The sequence below is a fragment of the Thamnophis sirtalis genome, unplaced genomic scaffold (assembly GCF_051295495.1).
Source record: "Thamnophis sirtalis isolate CommonGarterSnake01/CBP01778 unplaced genomic scaffold, rThaSir2_p1.2 scaffold_3, whole genome shotgun sequence".
NCBI lineage: Eukaryota > Metazoa > Chordata > Lepidosauria > Squamata > Natricidae > Thamnophis > Thamnophis sirtalis.
Window position 1 is genome coordinate 36,767,117 of NW_028261383.1, and position 22,305 is coordinate 36,789,421.

General features: G+C 38.4%; 1 protein-coding gene and 1 long non-coding RNA gene across 2 annotated transcripts; one reads left to right on the forward strand and one right to left on the reverse strand.

Moving 5' to 3' along the window:
* Nucleotides 1-876: 876 nt before the first annotated feature.
* Nucleotides 877-19,652, reverse strand: IHO1 (interactor of HORMAD1 1). The gene is made up of 6 exons (XM_087708698.1): nt 19,483-19,652; nt 17,086-17,240; nt 14,999-15,047; nt 14,722-14,797; nt 5,023-5,126; nt 877-2,466 (listed from the first exon to the last, which is right to left on the reverse strand). The coding sequence occupies exons 1-6, from the start codon at nt 19,606-19,608 to the stop codon at nt 1,357-1,359; spliced, it is 1,620 nt and encodes a 539-aa protein (XP_087564824.1). The 5' UTR covers nt 19,609-19,652; the 3' UTR covers nt 877-1,356.
* LOC148047919 (uncharacterized) lies at nt 12,405-21,967 on the forward strand. Its single transcript, XR_015695865.1, has 3 exons — nt 12,405-12,603; nt 12,683-12,809; nt 21,836-21,967. It is a non-coding gene; the product is annotated as an uncharacterized LOC148047919 (long non-coding RNA).
* The last annotated feature ends 338 nt before the right edge of the window (nt 21,968-22,305 follow it).

The window sequence follows — 22,305 nt, forward strand, 5'->3', positions numbered from 1 at the left end:
GGTGTAGCTTCTTGAAGCAGAAATGAGAGGAGGAAAAAGCCACATCTGAAGCACAGCGACTATGGTAAAGGTCCTCTTCACAGAACACTGGGGCTGTTGTGCATTTATGTTCCCACAAACAGCTTGTGGAACAATTGTACAGCAAGGCAAGTAGAGAGTTTAGATAAGTGTTGTGGCCCACCAGTGGAGCTGGTGGCAGACTCAGACAGTGAGGAGGTTGGGCAGGAACATGGGCCAGTCCTGGAGTCTGGGGAAGGCTGACGAGGACTCTTCGTCGGAGGCAGGGCCAGGGCCATCTAATAGTTATCAGCTGCCTTCGGAGTTGGACATCAGTGGGGCAGAAGAACAGCTGGAACCTGTTCCCAGTGTGCGCATGCGCAGACTTGCCAGGAGACGGGAACAGCTAAAGAACAAGGGTTGACTCGGGAATGAAGCCACAGGTGGATGGTGAATGGCCCCTCCCATAGGGAATAAAGAGGAGTGAAAGGTGAGGGGAGTTTGCAGGAGACAATTAGTTCATTCCTGCATTCTTGCCAAGTATTGTCTGCTACAGCGTGGCGTTTGGAAGATATCGGCCTGGCCGCTGCCCAAGCCTGATAAAGCTCTGTAATTGTGAAATCTCTTGGAAGACTGTTGGCCGGGACTTTGCTGGAGAGGAATTCCCTTTAACCTAAATAAAAGGGGTTTTATCAGGATGAGGAGTCTGTTTCGTGCTTTTGCGAAGCCTAGGTCAGGACAATAAGTCCCAAATCCCTTTAATCAAATAACATATCAAGTCACGTGGGACCTGCTTCCCTGAGCTGCTTTCCTCATACAGTCACAAAAATATTCACTGTATCAGCAAAGCCAGTTGCAAGAATCTTCCCAGTCTCAGAATTGGCTGAGAATCCATAGAACATTTATTGTACAGGTTTAATAAACACATTTATTATGTAGATACTGTGTGTTATATTATAAATCAAACATACATTCCTATGCTCACAGCCATACTATTAATAAGTTCAGAATATCCCTTATTTGGGGCATTATGTATAACAACAGTGGAAAAATTTACATTTTTGGGGAGGAGAAAAAAAGCAAAGAGCCAGTATAGACATATTAAAGAAAACAACTTTAGTCATATACTTCCTTTCCCATCTCCAGAACTGCAGAGGAATTAAATGATACATGCTCCATTTTTCTACTTCACTATAGTATTTCTCGAAACGTTACAACACAAAACAACTCTTCAGTGATGGTGGCAGTGGTAGATCCAGGAGGATGCGGGGAATACTATTTACAATACCCAAATGGGGTTCTTTTCTGGAAACGTTTTACAAGGAAAGTTCCACAGCAGAGGATACATACAAACCCCTTTTAATCAGAATACTCGCTATCAAAAAATAATTGGCAACAGGTTGTGGCATTCTTGGGGACAGGAGTATTGCAATTGGTCAGGGAGTAACTGTCAAAGAGATCTAGCCACTTGATCTGAGTTTGGGGAAAGGAACTTTCTGGGGAGGAGCAGGGCCAGAAACCATGGTTGCCCTTAATGTCAGGCCTCTCGTGGAGATTCGGCGTGGGCTGCTGGTTTTCATGGGGAAGGAACAGAAGCTTAGATTTCTTGGCCTTTCTGTCCTGGAGGCTGCCTGTCTTTTTCTCACTCAAAACCAGGGGCCTCAAGCTAATACTACCAGATTCCCTCGCTTCCCTACAGGCGTATTCTGCAATGGAGTGCCCTTTCCCCGTTGTTTCCTGTTTTACATTAGCCCTGGAATATTTCAAACCGTTTCCTTTCCTGGAGGGGTACATTATTTTCCTCTGGCTAGACAACCGTGGCTTGCCCTGTTTAACTCTGTTTCCTTTGCTTTTATTATTCATCCTGCCCGGGGTTAGCTCCTCGCTTTTCCTATCCCCTGCACGATTTCGCACGAACCCATTAGCCATCTCAGGAAGGTTTAGCCGTGACTGTTTTGTAGCGCTGTAGCCTTTCGCTTGGTTGTTTCTCTGGATCACTTTCCTTACCGGAGTAGCTTCGTTTGGCTCTTGACTAACGAGCCACTTTCTCTCTTGGCTTTTTGTAAGGAGACTTGCACTGCAGCAACAAAGCGTTTTGTCGGCATTGGGGCCTGCGGCTGGAACATGGCTCTTCTGCCGGATGTCAACATTTTCTTTACTTTCTGAGGCAGTCTTATTAGAGATGTCTTTGTTTGCAGGAGAGATGGTTAAAACAGTCAAGTGGCAACTGTAGGATAATTGGTTCAGCAGCATATCTGGAGACGTCTGGGAGCTGTTATCCTTGAGACGATGAGATTCTTTGGGTGCAGAAACGAATGCTTGCAAGTCATTCAGAACTTTGGAAAGCCTCACGGGGTCCAATTGTTCACAGATCTTCAAGTGCTGCTGGTTCTGCTGAACTGTAAATTGCTCCAGACTATCTTTTAGCAATTGAAGGCTAGACTTCAGATCTGAGATCTCCGTGTCTTTCTGTGGAAAGTGGTCATAACAGCGGAGAAAACGGTTAAGATGGGTTTAAAAATACTTTCATTCCAAATACAACACGGCGCATAATTTATTAAACATTTCTCTCCGCTGAAGGGCATGTCATGCATTGTATTTTCTTTATAATGGGTGGGGGAAGTAGGTATGTTTCTCTTTTTTATATAGGCTAAAGAGTTCTAAAGAGTTTATTGTTATGCCTTGAAGCCAAACGTGCAGTACCTTCAAAATACATGAACTGTAACTAACATTTGTGCAACGTTCACTACATTATGAAACAGACAAGTGATTTATTACTTTCAATTTCCCATGTATCAAAAAAGACATCCCCTCCCCAACTGGGGATTTTATCAAGTTTGAGTTAAATCCAGTATCGTATAGGACAGTGATGGAGAACCTTTTTGCCACTCGTCACGTGGAAATGTCGCACAACTGTGCTTGTCGAGGCTGCACTCCAGAAAAGCGAAACTTCCGGGTTCTGGCGTGCATGCACGACCGACAATCAGCTGGCTGGAGCACACGTGCAGGCTGGTTTTCGGCATTGCCGTGTGTATGAAGGGATTGCCCTCCCTAAAAGCCAAACTTCCGGGTTCTGGCATGCATGCACATCTGACAAACAGCTGGTGGGTGTGCATGTGCACACTGGTTTTCAGCACTGTCATATGCGCGAAGGACAGCTGATTGTTGCACATGCACGCCAGAAATCTGGAAGACAAACATCCAAGTCCACGTGTGCCAGGCATCATGGCTTCACATGCCACTTTGGGTACCAATCATGGGTATAGGAGGACTGCAACTTGTACAAAGCAACAAAGAATGGCACATGTAACACCTCTGCTCCACAAGCTGCACTGGGTATTGGTTTGCTTACGGGTTCAATCAAGGCGTTAGTTATGTCTTACAAGACATGTACATGGCCCTACGTGCCATGGGGGCGGGTTACCTACAGAATTGGCTTCATCCAATTTCATTGGCCCGTTCCTCCTGATCAGGCAGAGATGATACGTTGCAGGCCCTGTCAGCTAAAGAACTCTGCCTAGCGGGGTATATGACTGGCAGGATATAGGAAGAGATTCTTCCCTGCCATTGTCCCCACCCTGTGGAATATTCTCCCCCCACTTCAAAGGTGAGGCAGGTCCCCACTCTCCTGGCCTTCTGAAAAGAAAACATGGCTCTTTGACCTCACATGGGGAACCCATGCGGTTATGGGGCTGGTTGGTGCCATGAGAATCTCCCATCACCTTAATTATTTTTTAACAGAGTTTTATATACTATTTTTATACTTCGAGGTTTTACTGAATGAGTCCCTCTCTGAAGGAGATGGGTGATTCAGGAATGAGAAAATAAATAAATAAAATTGTCTTACTTTCTTTCTCCTATATCCCATATTGCCCAAAGTTGGCTCTGCAATGTTTTAAAGCAAAGATGGACACCTGAAGAAACCCTGTGGTTTTATCGTCTGTAACATGAAGTAGTATAGTTTCATCTTTTAATTTGCTTAAAGCTGTCTCTAGAGAGTTAAATAATCATAATATTTGTTATAGATGTCAGCTTTCAAAACTTTACCAGTGAAGTATTAAAAATGTAATTCCTCAATGGTAGTTTTGAAAGCTGACATCCATAAAAAAAAAAGATTATGACTTGGGGTCCCTTTGTGACCCTAATAGATTTTCCACACTCCTAAACCCTTATTAACCCATATCAGCTTCCTGGCTGTCTTCAAAGGGCTATAGTGCAACTCCAGGGCAAAATATTTTGTTCTGCTAATAAAAGTGAAAATGTTAGCAGAAAGGATTTCTTTAGAGAGAGTTGTCTCTTTGGCTTTAAAAAAAGTCTCTAACCTAGTTATCTATAAAGTAAGAATGAAAGGGTTCAACCACGCAAAGAATGTTAATTTATTAAGTCATCAGCACATGGCACTGATATTAATGAACCAAACCTTAGTAAGCTTATAACTTTCCTGATTTATTTGCAAAGCTAATCTTGTTTTCATTAAGTCATATTTTCCCAGTACACACATGTGCTTCTGAGAGCAAGACTACTTTTAAAGGCAGATTTGGCATTTAAGCAATCAATCATACTTTTTAAATGTTAAGCAGATACTTTATAACAAAATAAAATTGACCTATTTTCATCCAATCAAATAAATTCCAAGGAATATATCAGTTTTTTTAAAAAAAATTCTCACTAGCTGAACAAAGAATCTACCTACAGGATTAAATAAAGGTAAGGATTTTCCATTACTATTCGAAGTTATATTCTGTAAAATAATATGTAATGCATGTAGTGTATGATCATGTAATTTTTTAAAAAAATGTATTTTATTGGCAGGCTATCAAGGATGGCAAAGATGCAGCTTTTGGAACTTTAGGTTTTGATTTGCAGAAAGAGTATCTAACATCTAAAAAGATTACATGATTATTTCATAACATATGATATCGTAACATTAGGCTATGTCTCTGAAGACACAATAGACTCTCTCTTCTGAAGAAACAGTGAAGCTGGGACAAATTACAGCTTACTGAAGAACAATTTCACACTTACTTCTTGCAGCCTTTTCTCCATTCCCAGTAATGCCTGTCCCATTTCATTTTTCTCACCAAGAGCATTCAGTAACAATCCATAATGGGACTGAGAGGTTTCTTGCACTAGACAGAGAAATCGATACAAACCACATTTATTCTGTCACTTGAATACATGAATAAAATGCCATTCCAGGTTGTTCAATGGAATTGGATTGAAATACTATACTTTGGTGACATAACTATGAGGTGGCCAAAGATTGCGAAGTGGATATAACATTTAATACAGACCAGAGGGCTAGAAAATTTACACAATCCTATTTGATTTGACATTAAATTAACTAAAATACTTTAAGAACTGTATATGTTGCCATTTTAATTTGGTCTGTGAAGTTATTTTTGCTACAATGATCTGGTAAGCATAATCCTCTTGAAATATTACTTTTTTATTATTATTTATTGCTATTCAGAATAAACATCCAAAATAATTTTATCACTCAACCAATTCTGCCTCTTTCCTCTACACCCTTATTTCTCCATTTCTGTTCTGATCCCACAACTGTGAGTAGTTAAAGAACTCAGACACATTTGATGAAGTAGACAAAGATTCACAGAAGCTAATGTGATAATAATTATGTTAATATTGAAAAGAGCTATGAGACTCTTGTGATGGCTTTGCACAATGAAAATAGACTCATTGTAGCCAGTTGGTAGTTTTTGTCTCAAATCCCATTTATGGATTATACATAGAGAAAACAGGCTGGGGTAATTTCTACATATCTGCCTTAAAATGCATAATTTACTGTGCCGTTCTGTTCCACTCCTGAAGCATGTTCCAGAATATTCAGCCTGGGAGAATCAAAGGAGAATATTTTCTTCGAGTAACATTTTGAAATTTTGTCAAGCTGAGGTTCTGGAAAGCCTTCCATAATGTATTTATACTATTTATTTAATAACTCATATGACTGCCCAGCTTATGTTCAGTAACCCTGAGCAGCTCACAAAAACAGCAATAAAAACAGAAACAATATTCCAATGGCAAAAAGACCATTCATGGCAGCCCCCAAAACACATCTCCATACCTCCACATTACAGTTAGTGAGCTCCATCCATCCTGCAATCCAAAACCTGGAGGAGGAGACTTCGTCAAAGTGTTAATGATCAAGGGAGATGTGATAGATAATAGTTCAGATTTCCAGCAGGGAGGGGCTGCATTCCAGAGGAACAAGAGACAGCAAAGTTTAGATAGTTTGGTTGGAAGGGAAACAAGACAGCTCCTCTTTAGGAGTTCTCAGGGTATACCATTAATGATGTTAGTACTGTGCTTTAATTTGGCAAGATTTCTGTCTATAGGAGAGGAACAATAAAGGAAACTGCTTTGAAGAAACTCAGCGTGTCTTTCTTGGTTTTTGAAGCCTAACATCAGTCTTGCCAAACTAAAGCAAACTCCTTGCATCATTAAAGATATACTCAGAGAACTCCTAGAGAGGAGCTGTCTTGTCAGTCTTCCTCCCAATCAAACTATCTAAACTTTGCTGTCTCTTGCTCCTCTGGAATGCAACCTCTCCTTGCTCAGAATCTAGACTATATTCCACCACAGAATAATGTCCATGATCATGGTACAGGGTACTCAATCCAATTCCTTCATCATTCCACATCTGCTCCAATGACTAAGGCAGTTCCACCAAGTTGCTTGTTTTCTAAAATCTTTTCTGCTTGTGGAATATGGATAATATAGTTGAATGGACAAGAAGGATACTCATGGTCTCACGATGTCTCACAATGTCCCCCAATGTTACTACCCTATCTGGACCGGGAGGCCCTTCGGATGGTCACTCACGCCCTCGTCACCTCAAGACTGGATTACTGTAACGCGCTCTACATGGGGTTGCCCTTGAAGTGTTCGAAGACTTCAGTTGGTCCAGAATGCAGCCGCGCGAGCAATAGTGGGGGTACCTAGGTACACCCACGTTACAACTATCCTCCGCGAGCTGCACTGGCTTCCCATTGTTCTCCGGACACGTTTCAAGGTGCTAGTCATTACTTTTAAGGCCCTACATGGTTTAGGACCTGGCTACCTGAGAGACCGCCTCCTGCCATTTACCTCCCAGAGACCAATAAGATCACACAGATTAGACCTCCTCTGGATTCCATCTGCCGGTCAATGTCAGCTGGCGACTTCCCGGGGGAGGGCCTTCTCTGTAGCTGCTCCGGCCCTATGGAACGATCTCCTCGTGGAGATCCGGACCCTTACTACTCTTCCGGCCTTCCGCAAAGCGATTAAGACCTGGCTGTTCCGGCAGGCCTGGGACTGTTGATTTATCCAGCCCCATTCTAAGCTATATGAATGTTGTGCAATTTTAATGTCTGTTCTTTTTAATTTTTATATGTCCCCCCCCCCCCCCCCCGTTTTTATCTGTAAGCCGCCCTGAGTCTCTCGAGAGTGGGCGGCATACAAATCCTAATAAACCGTAAACCAATGAATTGACTATGCCGAGAGAACTGAATAGATGGAATTCAGTTTCGGTTTCCCAAGTACTTCTCCAATTTTTTTCACATTTATTCAAATGAAGAGCTGATGCAAATTATACAGTATGTTTATAATTCTATCAAGGTGTTAAGAAGATATGTTTAGAAATTGGCTTGTTTCTGATTTCCTGAACTAAATCTAGAACACCTGAAATGGAAAATTGTCCTTGGCGGACAAAATAGCAATCAGTCTCTCCAAAAAGTGGGCCTTTCACATGTGTTACACAACTAGGGAGAAGTGCTCAGAGAACAGGCAAGAGAAAACAATGAGAAACAAAGAAAAGTAAGGGATTGCCTGAGAATTCAACTTGTACAATAGGTGAATAGTCTCTATTCAATTATCCTTAAAAAAAAAATCTGCTGAAACCCAAGAGTTTATTTTAGTTAGGCTGAGTATAAGGATTGTATTTTGAGTTCTTTGTGTGATTGTTGCCTTCCCTTATTTTCACCATTTATCCCTTTTCTCCCAAACAGTTCTTTATATCTAGATATTTGTCTTCATTGGCTTAATAAGAGAATTTCTCATTGCAGGATTAGCATATGATTTGCTAAGTTCTATACTTATGGATTTGGGGCAGGAAGAACAAAAGTACTTTGCCTTCTATTTTCCTAACTTTGGGTGGAATGGAGAAGCCCTGGGTGGAATCACTAAGATCAGCATGATGGCTGGGTAAATTGGGAAGTCCACAAATCCTAAATTAGTTAAGATTGAGAAACACTGACCTAAAGTATGTAAGGAGGTTTTATTTATTTATTTATTTATCATATCTAATATGGCACCCATCTCACAAAAAAAGTAATAATTATCTTTTATTAGGAAACCCTCAGAAGAACAAAACTTCCACAATGGTTTTACATTATTTCTTCTCTAGTTTCCAAAAAAAATTGAAATACATCAAGCATATTTACAAGAACTTCAAATTAGATATTGCTATCTCTGATTATTTTGGTAACAGTTGAGACAAAAATATGCAGTAAGAATAACTGAAGGTAGACTCGCCCTGTGAAGTTTGATCCAGCTAAAACCAATAAGGTCTTAGTAGAAGAAAATCTAGGATGTGGCTACTAGTTAGTTGTAGGTGAAATTGAGTCATCACTATTCCTAACCTGCCTAACACGATAAGCTTATCCGAGAATAGAAGGAGAAGCAATGAATATGAGCTTTGAGTTAAGAGTGGCTTGAAGTCACTTGAAACAAACACACAGACACACCTGTATATCTAGTGCTAACAACTCTGTCATGGAACTGATAATTTAGGAATCCCTTCTTTCCATTATATTATCCATTTTGCATTTTAATTCATCTATACCTTTCCTAGTCATTTGATTCATTTGTATTCATGGGGTTGCTGAATTTTTCCAGTATTTTGCAAAATGTCTAGGCCCTAGGCTCTTCTTGCCAATCTTGTATTTACACAGCGCCACTTATTCCTTCAAGATAGCCACCAAGTATCTCTTAAGAGTATTGCCCAAATCATCCAATGAATTGAGCTGAATTTATTACCATTTCTCAAAAGGTTATTGCTCTTGAGGAATGTGAACAGGTAAATAAATCTGCCTTTTAAATTATTACAAAGTTAGTATTTTTCATTTTTAGCTTTGTAGATCTTATGTTAAAGCAGTTAGATCTATCAATCTAGCAATTGCTATTGAGCATATTATTTGAACTTATTTAACCTTGTTCAAAAGCTAAAGAAAAAGCGGAAGCCGCATTAAAATAAATGGCTAGCTATTATATCTAATATTTCCTTGAATAAAAGGTTTTTCATCTACAATTGCTATTAATGGATATTACATTATTGCACAAGACTACAACTGAAAACAGGATTATTTTTTTTCCTTTCTACCCCAAAATGACTACTGCTGAGTGACTGATCCTTCACTAATAGCTCATACGATTTGTTTTGAGCTTATTCGTTTAAGCAGCAGGGGAAGCAATGATGCTTTTAGTCTGGCTTCTAATAATATTTATACAAAATCCATCCATTTTTTGAGATTACTGTCTCTGAATACCAGGTCTCTCTTTTTTTTTAAAAAATTTCCTTTAATGGGAATCTTAATTTTTTTAGTTGAAATTCTAAAAAAATTTTCATACAATGTAATACAGTAGGAAATCAGTTTTTCCTAAAATACTTTCAGAGGAGTAGAGAAAATGCATGTGCTTTGGCATTATGCAATTTGGGAACATTGCATAATGTTCTAAAAAAAGTTTCAACAGTCCTGTTTAGTTGCCCATTGTTCATTCGAGAGACGAGGTGGCGCAGTGGTTAAATGCAGCACTGCAAGCTACTTCACCTGACTGCAGTTCTGCAGTTCGGCTGTTCAAATCTCACCGGCTCAGGGTTGACTCAGCCTTCCATCCTTCCGAGGTGGGTAAAATGAGGACCCAGACTGTTGTTGGGGGCAATATGCTGACTCTGTAAACCGCTTAGAGAGGGCTGAAAGCCCTATGAAGCGGTATATAAGTCTAACTGCTATTGCTATTCTTACCAAAACTTTCATTAAAAACACAAAAATTAGCTGTGTTGAACTTAAAAGCATAGTCTTCCTATCTTGGGCCAACAAAAATATAATATCCCAACACCATGATGCCAAGAAAGATACAGCATTCCAGTAGAGTAATAGAGGTCCAGCTAAATGGTACAGCAGTTGCTTTGGTTGCTTACGTTCGGTCTTAAAATTCTCCATCAAGGATTCTGATAAACTAAAATACTGAAGAAGTGCCAATCAGCATAAAGAAGACCAATGCTTTTGATGCACTAGTGAATTAATTCTAGCCCCTTTCACATGTACAGATGGCCCTGGTCTGAAATTGCACCAGTGTCTTTCTGGTATCATTAGACTTACATCTGAGCTGATTAACTAGCAATCCTTCTATTGCTCCATACTGAACAGCTACATAAGTTACATTTTTTAAAATACATGTTTTACTGTTATTTTATCCAGGTAGGAAACAAAGCAGTGCCATGAGAGCAGTAGAAGAGAAAGAAGGCAGAAAAGAAGGCACAAATGAGGATTTTTCTAATTATTATGGGCTGGCCCTGGACAGCTGCAAGATCAATACAGCATACCTCTGTATTTTTTTTCATTTCCTTTGCCAATTAATATTTTTTTGATGTGAATACTTAAAGCCAGAAAGGGATTTTCAAATACTTTTTAAAAATGTAGTTAGATTTTATTTATTTATTGTGAGATTGATCTGTTTCCCAAAGAAGGGCTGATTTCCATAACTCTATGCTTCAGGGTCACAAGACCAGGAGGTGGCACTATAGCATATTTATTTATTTATGTCTACTCATAATTTGCCAGGAAAAAAACCTAATATGGTTTGTAGCAACCCTGTCTCATAGGAAGATATAGGAGACATTAGAAGTATTTATTTATATATTTATTTGAATGTGTAAGCCACCCAATTCCAATGGACTCTAAATAAGGTAACCCTTGGACAAGAAATGATGACAATAATTACAAGCCACTACCCCAGGGAGGTTGGGCCAGGATCTGAAGATCTTCAGACTTCTGTAAGAAAATTTATGAGACCTCCATTCTTTTACCCTGCTACAATTAGTTTAAATAACTAGGAAGATGTATGTATGTATGTATGTATGTATGTATGTATGTACCGTATGTATGTGTGTACCGTATGTATGTATGTATGTATGTATTTAGTGTCACAACCCCTGGTATGCCCAAATATGGGAGGAGGCATACTGCTTCCTTTCTCTGTCTATCGGCTCATCACAAAAGACCATCCAGACAGAAAGCCAATATTTTTACTGTTGCCTTTGTTACATTTGTGATGTATTTGAGCTGATAAATAAATAAAGGGAGACTAGTATAGATCTATTTCAAGCTATTTAACTCTCATCAGCTAGCCATACCCTTACTAGGATTTGAACCTGTGCTGTATCACATATTAAGCAGTTGTGTTAACCACTAAGCCACAAAGTTTTCCTCCTTTATCAGCTGAGCCAGGGAAATAGGTAGGTATTTAGTGTCGCAACCCCTGGTATGCCCAAATATGGGAGGCGGCATACTGCTTCCTTTCTCTGTCTATCGGCTCATCACAAGAGACCATCCAGACAGAAAGCCAATATTTTTACTGTTGCCTTTGTTACATTTGTGATGTATTTGAGCTGATAAATAAATAAAGATCTTCAATAGCTTGAAGTAGATAGACAGAGAAAGGAAGCAGTATGCCTCCTCCCATATTTGGGCATATATATATATATATATAATATATAATTATATATTTAGTGTCACAACCGCTGGTATGCCCCAATTATGGGAGGAAGCTAACTGCTTCCATTCTCTGTCCATCGGCTCATCACAAGAGACCATCCAGACAGAAATTATAAGCTATATATATATAATTTATGGCCATGAAAAAAGATTGATTAAGCTATCTATAAAACTTTGCCATAAGCTCTGGCAGTGAATAGACATCTTTGCGCAGCAGCATGGAGTGCTTAAATGTCTTCTGAAGCCTTTATTATAACACTGTTCCTACTGTGCTGCATCAATGGTGCATGTCTATGCAATTATTCAATCGCTGAAGAACTGCACAAACACAGAGCCAAAAATAGATAGCAGAACTTGTTTAGCTGTGAAGGCATATCTGTTTTCCCCAAACAGCAACTTTAAATCGGAAGCTAAATCGTTGCCTTCTTTATAGGAGGTCATAGTCTCAAAACAGAAAAGTTCCATTCATAGCATTTAGGGACTTGGACATTGCCCATCTTATGGCATCTGTGAAATCTAATACACCAATTTGTTCATTGCTACTTTTCTATTGACCAATACAAATAATATCAAGAGTTTTTTCCTATTTTTTTTCCCCCAAGGAACAGTTGCATTCTTAAATATGTTAGTAGGAGAAAAACATGAACTACAACCAGAAGGCAAGACACTGGGCTTTAAAAGAGAACACAGTATCTTTCCACATCTCCATCTTTGCTCTTTGGACGGTAGGAAGATGTTTAACCATCACTGTGTACCAAGTCAAAAAGCATATTTATTAGCAGTCTTACAGAGATGAGTCAATGTGAATGAAGACTGCAATACATTGAAAGAGGTGGATTCATTTTCATTATGCATATAACATTCTGCTATCTGATTTGTGCAAGTGGTAAATGTCAAGTGTACTTTTCCAGAACTTAGAACTAAAAAGAAGACTAGGATTTTTTCCAAGATAACTACTGGGGGGAAAAAGAAGAAGGAATGAGGAGGAAGCGTAGGAAGATTTCCAGATGGCCAAGTGAAGGATGCAGGACTTTTACAGTGAGTCACTTTTAATATATTTACTATCTAAACAGAATGTTTTCTTCATCAAGTGGTTTACAGCTGTGTGAGTGTTCTGAAGAAAACAAAGAACTGCAGTTCCAAGTTGAGTAAATATAGAAAGGTATGATATAGCTCCAAATTCTCCTTCCTTAGTGTCTCTCTATATAAAAGCGAAATACCACTCATGCATCATCATGAAATTGCCAGAACTGTATGTTCCTCTTGGCTTTTAAGTGCTCGCTGAGAAAGGATTTTTCAAAATGACCATCAGATTATTAGTATTTCTATTATTATTAACACACTCTGATGCTAAGGAGCTAGACGTTCTACTCTCCGTCCCCACCTGAAAAGAATTCTGTTTCTGGGGAGGGGAGAGGCTAATCATAACTATTTATTAATTTTCAAGCTGTAAGTGTTGATTTGTCAAGCCCAATCACATAGTTTTGTAGCGGAGCACGGGTATCCAGCTATATATATATATGGCAAATACCACTCACTCATCATGAAATCTCCAGAACCATAAAGCTTACAAACTTGAAATTTGACACATATGTTGTTCTTGGCTTCTAGGTGCTCACTAAGAAAGGATTTTTAGAAATGACCATCAGATCATTAGTATTTCTTATACAGTAATTAATACACTTTGATGCTACTCCCCCTCCCCACTTGAAAATAACTCTGTTCCAACTGCCAGTTGCCTCACATTCCGTTACCTCAGTTCAAACTGGCAGACATTCCACTCCTTCACTGAGGAGCGGCCTGGGGCTCCTTACAGTACTAAATGTCGGTACCTCACCTCAATGTCTATGCTTTCCACCTATGAAACTGCTTCCGGAATCAAGGCAGCAGGAGTGATATGTGTTTCAATCACTGACCACCATTGAGCCAACGGATTGTGAACAGAATTTCTCCTGCATAGCCCAATCACATAGTTTCATCACAAAACATGGGTATCCAGCCAGTTTTAGATATTTTCATGGTCCCTGCACATGATTATCTTTGAAATACTGTACTTGTTCTACTGCTTAGTATCTTGTATTGTTTCTGAATATTGGTCTTCATTATAATAACAAATATTCAAATAAGTGTTAAAATATAATATTAATATTACCAACCAAACAGGATAGAATAAAAATTTATTAAATTCTTATAGCCTAAGCATTGGAAAACAAACAATCTCTAACAGAAAATAAGATGTCACTCACTCCTTTTTAATTTAGACATTTTTGATTGGAAAATCACGGCTCACAAAACCTTTCTAATAGCTACATAGCATTCTTCTGGTAAGAATACAAGAACAGTCTTGCTAGACCAGGCAAATGATTCAGCATTCTGTATCACACAATGACCAGAAAAATATGTTTGGGAAGCTGAGAAATACAAGCAAGTATCAAAATAGGTCTTTTCAATGCTTCTCCCAGCAACTATTATTTAAAGTATGCTATCTGTTATTTGGGATATTGTACACAGGCATCGACCAATGGGTATTGCTAGCCCAGTCTTTCAGGAATTTTTCAGCAATCTTCTTTAGTGGTGAAGGCACCAAGCTAGAAACTGGGAAACTATGAGTTCTAGTTCTGTCTTAGGCATAAAAGCCGGCTGGGTGATATTGGGCCAGTCACTCTCTCCCATTCTCACAGCGTTGTTGTTGTGAGGAAAATCGGAGGAGTAGTATTATGTATTTTTGAGTTGTTTATAAAAATAATAAAGGCAGGAAGTGGATGGATGGATGGATGGATGGATGGATGGATGGATACAGACAGACAGACCTAGATATAGATATACCATAGATATAGATTATCCTGGGCAAACCATACCATCAGAAAATATTCCCACAATGGAATGTGTCAGTACAGCAACTTGTTTGATTTTATTCTCCATTGGATACAGAAATATTCCATATACTTACTTGTCTTAGAAATATTTCCCAAATCATTCAAAATAGACTTCAGAGTTTCTTCTAACACATTGAAGGAGGATTGCAACTGAAAAATAAATTAATAATGTTGTAGGCTGATGGGTATTCACTTCTTTTATTATATGTTCTGAGTATTCAATGTTTTCCAGTCGAATCAATAGAGAAGTTGCAATTGTATTGGATCACATAGTAGTAAGACAAAATGTCAAAATGTAGTGCAACTTTCCCACCCCTACTTTCAACTTTTGACAATCAAACTTTCCCTTACCTTTTGAAGATTCTCTTTGGTGTTCAAAATAAAAGCATTTAAAAGATCACTGAAAGAGACACATTGGGAAATTACAAACTTCATATGTACATTAATCAGAAGAAAATGAATAGGAAAGACTAGGAGAATCTTACGAGATTATTTGTGCAATAAACAATAATATATGGTTTGGAAATGTCTTAATTCCATATTAAAGTATTTATGAAAGATTCACTTTTACAGCCAAATAAATTCCATTAGTAAGAATCCCAAGCTGATGGAGCTTTCTGAAATGATGGCAGATGGCTAGCACTAAAGCAGAGATGCCAGCAGTTGTATAAATTATTGTTTTAACCAGCCAGATTAATTAAATGCAGAATTTAACAAGAAAAGATAAATAGAACCAGTGAGCTCATATACATCTATATATATACATATACTGGTATTTACAAGCATTTCCCATCTCTAATTCCTCAGGAAGCAGTTTAAATTTGACCCTCAGTCTTTCTAACGTCTACAGATCTAAAAAAATTGAAAACATGCACGGTATACAATGAAACAAGCAATGACCAACAAGAAAGTACACAGACATCATTCAATATGTGTCCCTCTCCCAACTTACTACCAATCCTAGAGCACATTCTCAATGCATGTATTTATTATGTAAATACATACATATATTACATACACCAGCAAACAGAATGGAAGTTTCCTGGTAGCAAAGACACAATTCCTCTCCCATTAATTTATGGTTTTTTTTGCAGACAGTAAGGATAAAATCATAGGATGCGAGTCCTTCTTCGAACAATTTCAGCCATTGTTGCAAGATGCTGTCATTCTCTGTAACTCCAAAGGCTACTTCAGTATGTACTTTCTTTTAGTGTGTACTTTCCTATTAGACAATTTCTCATCCAAATTCAGGTGACATAAAATACCCCATTAATGATGTACCCTGTTTCATAGAATTTGGCATGCAGAAGGGCGTCTTCTTTTACATTGCAATGCATTCCCTGGAATCTGAGGGCTGATCTTGGTCCCCTCACTGTGCACTTTGATAACTGTACAGGCAGTCCTTGCTTACCAAACATTTGTTTAGTGACTGTTAAAAGTTACAATGCTGATGAAACACAAGACTTATGACTGCTCCTCCAAGTGGCAGCCATCGCACTGTTCTGTGGTCACATGATTGCTATTTGCAACTTTCACAGCCAGCTTCTGAAAGCAAAGGAATCTAGCAGGTCACAAATTGCACTTAACCACTTGCAGTGTTTCACTTAACAGCTGCAACCAGGACCGATGTCATAAGTTAGCACAGGCAAGTGATATAAGTTTAACAACCACACTGCTTAGCGACGGAATTGCCAATCCCTACTGTAGTTGGTGATGAAGTCTACCTGAATATCTCTTCCAACAGGTGGATTAAAGTCTATGGAGATTCTCTGTCATCCAGGTCATGGTTGTACCAAAGGTGCTTTTCCAAAAGGCAACTGGACTTTTTTTCCTAAATTTTTTTGCTTCTCATTCAAGAAGCTTCTTCAGTTCTAACCGTTCTATTGATCAGCCCTCTCTCAATATAGGGGGAGGGATATGACCTATCACCTGTCTCCTGTTTATAACACTGTCCTTTCAGCAGTCCCAAAAAGGTTCCACATTCGTTTACATTCTGGCTCAGGTGACTCGGAGAATACAGATTAATCCCCAAGTGGCCTCAACCACTCTCAGAGTGCCAATGGCCAGATGACTGAAAAGTATTTAAATCCTCCCATTCCCATCATTTAGAAGAAGCTCCTTGAATGAAAAGTGAAATGTTTTTAAGGGAAAAAACCCAAGAAAGTCAAAAAGTTTCCTTTTGGAAAAGCACCTTTGGGACAAAAGGTGGATTAGTTAATTTTTAACTTTATAGATTCTTGTCTTTTGTTCTGTTTTTAAATTTTTTCTTAATGGACCAAGGTACTCACCTGAATAGAAAGGGAGGGATAAGAACAAGCATACACACAATACGTCACAAAACATTGACTATTTCTTGTTGAGCTTATATAGTTGTACAATATTATTATTTTTAATAGGAGAAAAAAATAATTTCCTAGCTTGCAGAAATGTTTGCATACTTATCATATTTTTCCTTGATCTTTTTCTTATTTTCTTCAAATTGCTCCATGACTCCTTTGAATCTTCCAGCAAAATTGTTAAAATTGTTTTCCTTTTCTTCTTTTCCGAAAAGCTGTGGTTTAGACTGATATTTGGCAAAAATACTGATATCGTTCTGTTTTTATCAGGAAAAATGAAAAATCTGAGTATTTAACATAAATTATGAAAAGGACAAATCAGTGGCATTCAGTCACTGCTAAATATACTTTTATGAGTGGGTGCACTAGATAGAATTGTATTTTCCCCCAAAATATTTACAACTCCAATCAGAAGATTCTTACTGTAACCAATCTCCAAGGCTAACTTAAATGTATCCTAGTATACTAAAGGAGCCAGTTATTAGTCTACTCAAATCTTTTGTATTTTCTTCAATAAATTCTGGAAAACTGGTAAAGTTCCAGAAAAGAGCATAATGCCAAATCCCCTCACTGCTTATTTAAAAGTATTGATTTTTATTAAAAAAACAGAGGAATCTTGTCACTTCCATTATAAACTGCATGAAATTTGTCAGAAATTTTGGGTAGCATGAAAGTTATACTATAGCATCCTACTTAATTAAACCAAAAGTTGTTCTAACGTATCATCCTAATTCTTATATGATCCCATCTAGTATCTCTAGGAAACCTATCAAGTACCATGAAAGCATTTTCGTAGCTTTGCATTCCATCAACTTGGATTCATTGTAATTATGTTCAAATAACTGTACTTTAACAACAAGGCACTACAGGGCGGGGCATAACCTTTTCCTAGGGGGTCACAGCAAGATCGACAGCAGTTTACAACTTCCGCGACACCTCATTTTAAAGCCCATAAAAAACTGAATTGAATGAGCTATTAAATGTTAAATTTGCTTTAAGAATGGCTGGAAAATTCGATTCGGAAGAACAAAGGATCATTGACAGAATAAAATGCATTGCCTTTCGAGAGGCTCGCGATGCTGGAGCGACGTTTATCAATCGAAAATGGATTGCAAACAAATTGAAACGTCATCCGGATTGGTTACTGATAATTGGAACAAAACAGGTGTATGAATTATTTGTGTTGTTATTACAAGTGTTGCTGTGACCCCCCAGGAAAAGGTTATGCCCCGCCCTGTAGAATAGTGATGGTGAACCGACGACATGTGTCTGGATGAGGCTATGTGTGAATGGGGTGTGCTCTTGTACAGCCTCCGAACCTTCCAGAACTCACGCAAAAGGGCCAGGCTCTTATGTAGCCTCTGGAGCATCTAAAAGTCACATAAGAATGGCATGTGCTTTCATATGGTTTTTTTTCACATGCTGAGGCTGAGGAAAGCAACTTCAAGAACAAAATCCTCATGCAACTCAGAACTGCTTCAATGCAGCTGCATTTTTTAAAAATAAGTGATGTTAATAATTGTATTTTGTTCAGGTGTGTGCATGTGTCAGAGAGAGAGGGAGTGAGAGAGAGAGTGAGCATGTGAGAGAGAGAGAGAGAAAGACAGACAGACAGAGACAAAGACATCAACAGTCAAGTTAGGCACTTTTTCCAAATTTGTGACACACGGAATTCAAAAGGTTCACCCTCATTGTATCAGAAGTTACTCCAAGCTCTTGGCTCAGATGTGTATTTTCCTTATCCCTACATGCCATCTCTGTTTTGGTCTGGCTAGAAGGAAAAATATGGAAGCCTCTGTTTTTCTGACTAGTTTAGCAGTTGACAAACTGTTTAGTGCAACCGAAGACAAATTGTAGCTAACATTAACTAAGGTTAGGCTCAAGGAAGCAACATGGAACCATCAGTACTGAAGCTGGCATGCTTAAGCTAACCATAGTTAAGATAATAATAAAACCCACATTAATCAATAACAAGTTTCACTCATCAAAGTGAATTAAAAGTAGAAACATTTTTCTCCCAACCGCATCAAGGAAAGAAAACCCCATGGGACTTTTCTGCAACTTCTTCCTACTCAACCTTTGTGCTAAACTGTAATGCAAATGGAGCCTCTCAAAAGTTCTGATTAGCTACTATGGATTACAATGGCCACTTAAGATATTTCTAAGAAAATAAAAAAATTAGATATCAATATTTCTTATGTGAGAAAATAAATAAAAACAGTTTTTATTGATGATCACAAACATTTCCGTTTTTTAAAAAATCTAGAACTATCCAATATTTACACTACACTGTTTTTTAAAAAGACTGATACCCCATTGATCAGTAGGACCATTTGGGCCAAGATCTTGGGTAAATTATAAGCCTGACCCTATGCAGCTTTATTGGATTTTTTTGTGAGTCTCATATCCAGCTTTTGCAGAAAGAATATCACCATGTTCTAATTTTGACTACTGACGCTGTGTAATACAGTACCAGCATACGCTACACATTGGACTCACATCCTGAGAATTCTGTTGTGAACCTCTGTCCTGCCTTTGTGGGATATTAAATTCAACTGAGGCTGATGCACATTGTGAATTCTGGGAGCCAAACTGGGAGCCAAAAAGGAACTGAGAATCGCTCATACTGTTATGTTCATTGGGAGCGCTGGCCCAGCCAGATGATTTATGGGACCTGAAAGAGGAAAACAAGGGGCACAAACAAATCATACATTTAAAGTTACTGTGGTAATCCATAGTTAGCTAAACAGAGAAGTAAGAAAAAAGTTCCCTTAGTAAACAAATAATATACATTGTCTATGGGTTGTCCTCGACTTACAACAGTTTATTTACTGACCGTTCAAAGTTACAACAGCACTGAAAAAAGTGACTTATGGCACTTACGATCACTGCAGCATTCCCACAAAATTCAGACATTTGGCAACTAACATCATATTTATGATGCTTGCAGTGTCATGAAGTCATGTGATTACCTTTTGCGACCTTCTGATAAGCAAAGTCAATGGGCAAGCCAGATTCACCTAACCATGTTACTAAAAAAGTACAGTGATTCACTTAACAACCGTGGCAAGAAAGATTGTAAAATGGGGCAAAATTCATTTAATAAATGTTTCACTTAGCAACAGAAATGTTGATCTCAATTGTGGCCGTACCTGTATTGTGATTCCTAAATTTACTCATTAATAAAAATTTATTTAATGTTTAGATATTCTAACATTATTTTCACTAAGGAATTGAAATTGTGAAACAATCTTCATGCCTTATCATCAGTGGTTCCCAATGCCCCACAGGGGGGCAATTTGATTTTTAATGGTGGCAATTTGAACCTTGTTTAAACCAAGTTAATGGCCTTTTAGGTTTCCTCTGTGTGAGTAGAGTTCATTTTTTGAGTAAAGTAAGACTTATATGTCACAGGGGGGTCATCAGGATTTTAGAGATGCTTAGGTGGGGCATGGTCAAAAAAAGGTTGGGGACCACTGATCTAAAATACAGAAATAATAACAAACAATTGGCCTACAGCCAATATTTTCACTCCATAAACTCTTTGTGTTTTCCACTATCTGATACCTAAAAATCTTGGTTTGGACTGGTATTCTTCCTCATAGGAAATTCCATAGAATTTGCAGGGATGAAATTTTGATTTGACCCCACAATTGACGTAATGTTTAAGAAGCTTCTTTTATATCTCAGCATCCGCTATCTGCCATCTTATATGCAAGTAGTTTTTATTTTTCATAATCTTTCAGGTAGTACTTGGGTACAAGTCAAACACTATCATGTTTATTTGATGTCAGCGGCTCTATTCCAACAAAGCATACCTTTCTCTTTTTTTCATTGCTATTTATAGGAAACCTGAGCATAGAAATACTGGCATATCAGAAAAATGATTGGGAAGCAAATGATTATGGAAATGTAATAAATATGCAAATGTTTCTATAAACATAATAAAATCAAAGTATGAATTCAGCCATATTCCAGATGCAGAGAAAGCCCTATGCTGTGCACAAACTACATCTCTAAAAAGTAAATGAGTACCACCTACTACAATATACTTTTCTTCTGTCCTACTAATGACAAACTTGGTATTTTAAAATAGCAAACCATGCAGAGGAACATCTGCAATAATTTCACATCAAAATGTTTCCTAGTACTGCTTTGATTTATACCATGGGTCACATATACTCAAAATGGTATGATGCATACAGGTATTCGATTTGCGTGTCAACAATACCGGTTGATAAAAACGGATAAAATATCATGCTCTGTGTAGTGCATTCTGTAATTTAAATAAACATAAAAGCAAATTTTACATGTGGAAAAAATAAGTACGCCCCTACCATTAACTCAAATACCTAAAATTAGAATCAGGTGCATCTTATCAGGTGCAAATGATTAGAATATCATTAGAGAGGATCTGGTTGGAACCTGCTTTATTAAAACCTCAGAAATTTATTTTTATTTGCTCTTTATTGTTGAAGTGTGCACTATCATCATACCTAGACTGAAAAAGCTCTCAGAGGCCTTCAGGGAAAAAAAGAGAGATGCCTAAAAGCGACTTACAATGATCGCCAAATAAATGAACATCAATCATTCTACTATGCGGAATATTATCTACAAGTGGAGAAGGTTTCAGATAGTTGTCTCATGAACATCTAGGCAAAGAGCAGTATTTTTGAACAATGTGTTCTGGACAGATGAGGCAAAGATAGAATTATTTGGCCACAGGACCAGAGGACGCATTTGGTGAAAGAACCTGATTGTCAACTGTAGATCATGGTAGTGGAAATGTTATGATTCAGAGTTACTTTCCTGTACCAAGGCTTGATGTTTAGTTACTGTCTTATCCTAATAGGATTGGCTTGCCCCATCCATCCCGGCAGAGGGGGCATGCTGCAGACCCCATCAGTCAAGGATTTTCGGCTGATGAGGTCCAGGAGAAGAGTCTATTCTGCCAAGATTCCTGCTGTTTGGAACACTGTACCCACCAAGGTGAGATCCATACCTACCCTCCTGATCTTCTGTTAAGACCCGGCTCTGCCAGCTGGCCTAGAGCACCAATGGAAGTGCACCACTCTGAAGGTATCTATTGAATTAGGAAGGTAAAAGTAAAGGTTCCCCTTGCACATATGTGCTAGTCGTTCCTGACTCTAGGGGGTGGTGCTCATCTCCATATCAAAGCCAAAGGGCAGCGCTGTCCAAAGATGTCTCAGTGGTCATGTGGCCAGCATGACTAAATGCCAAAGGCACACGGAACACTGTCACCTTCCCACCAAAGGTGGCTCCTATTTTTCTACTTGCATTTTTACATGCTTCCGAACTCCT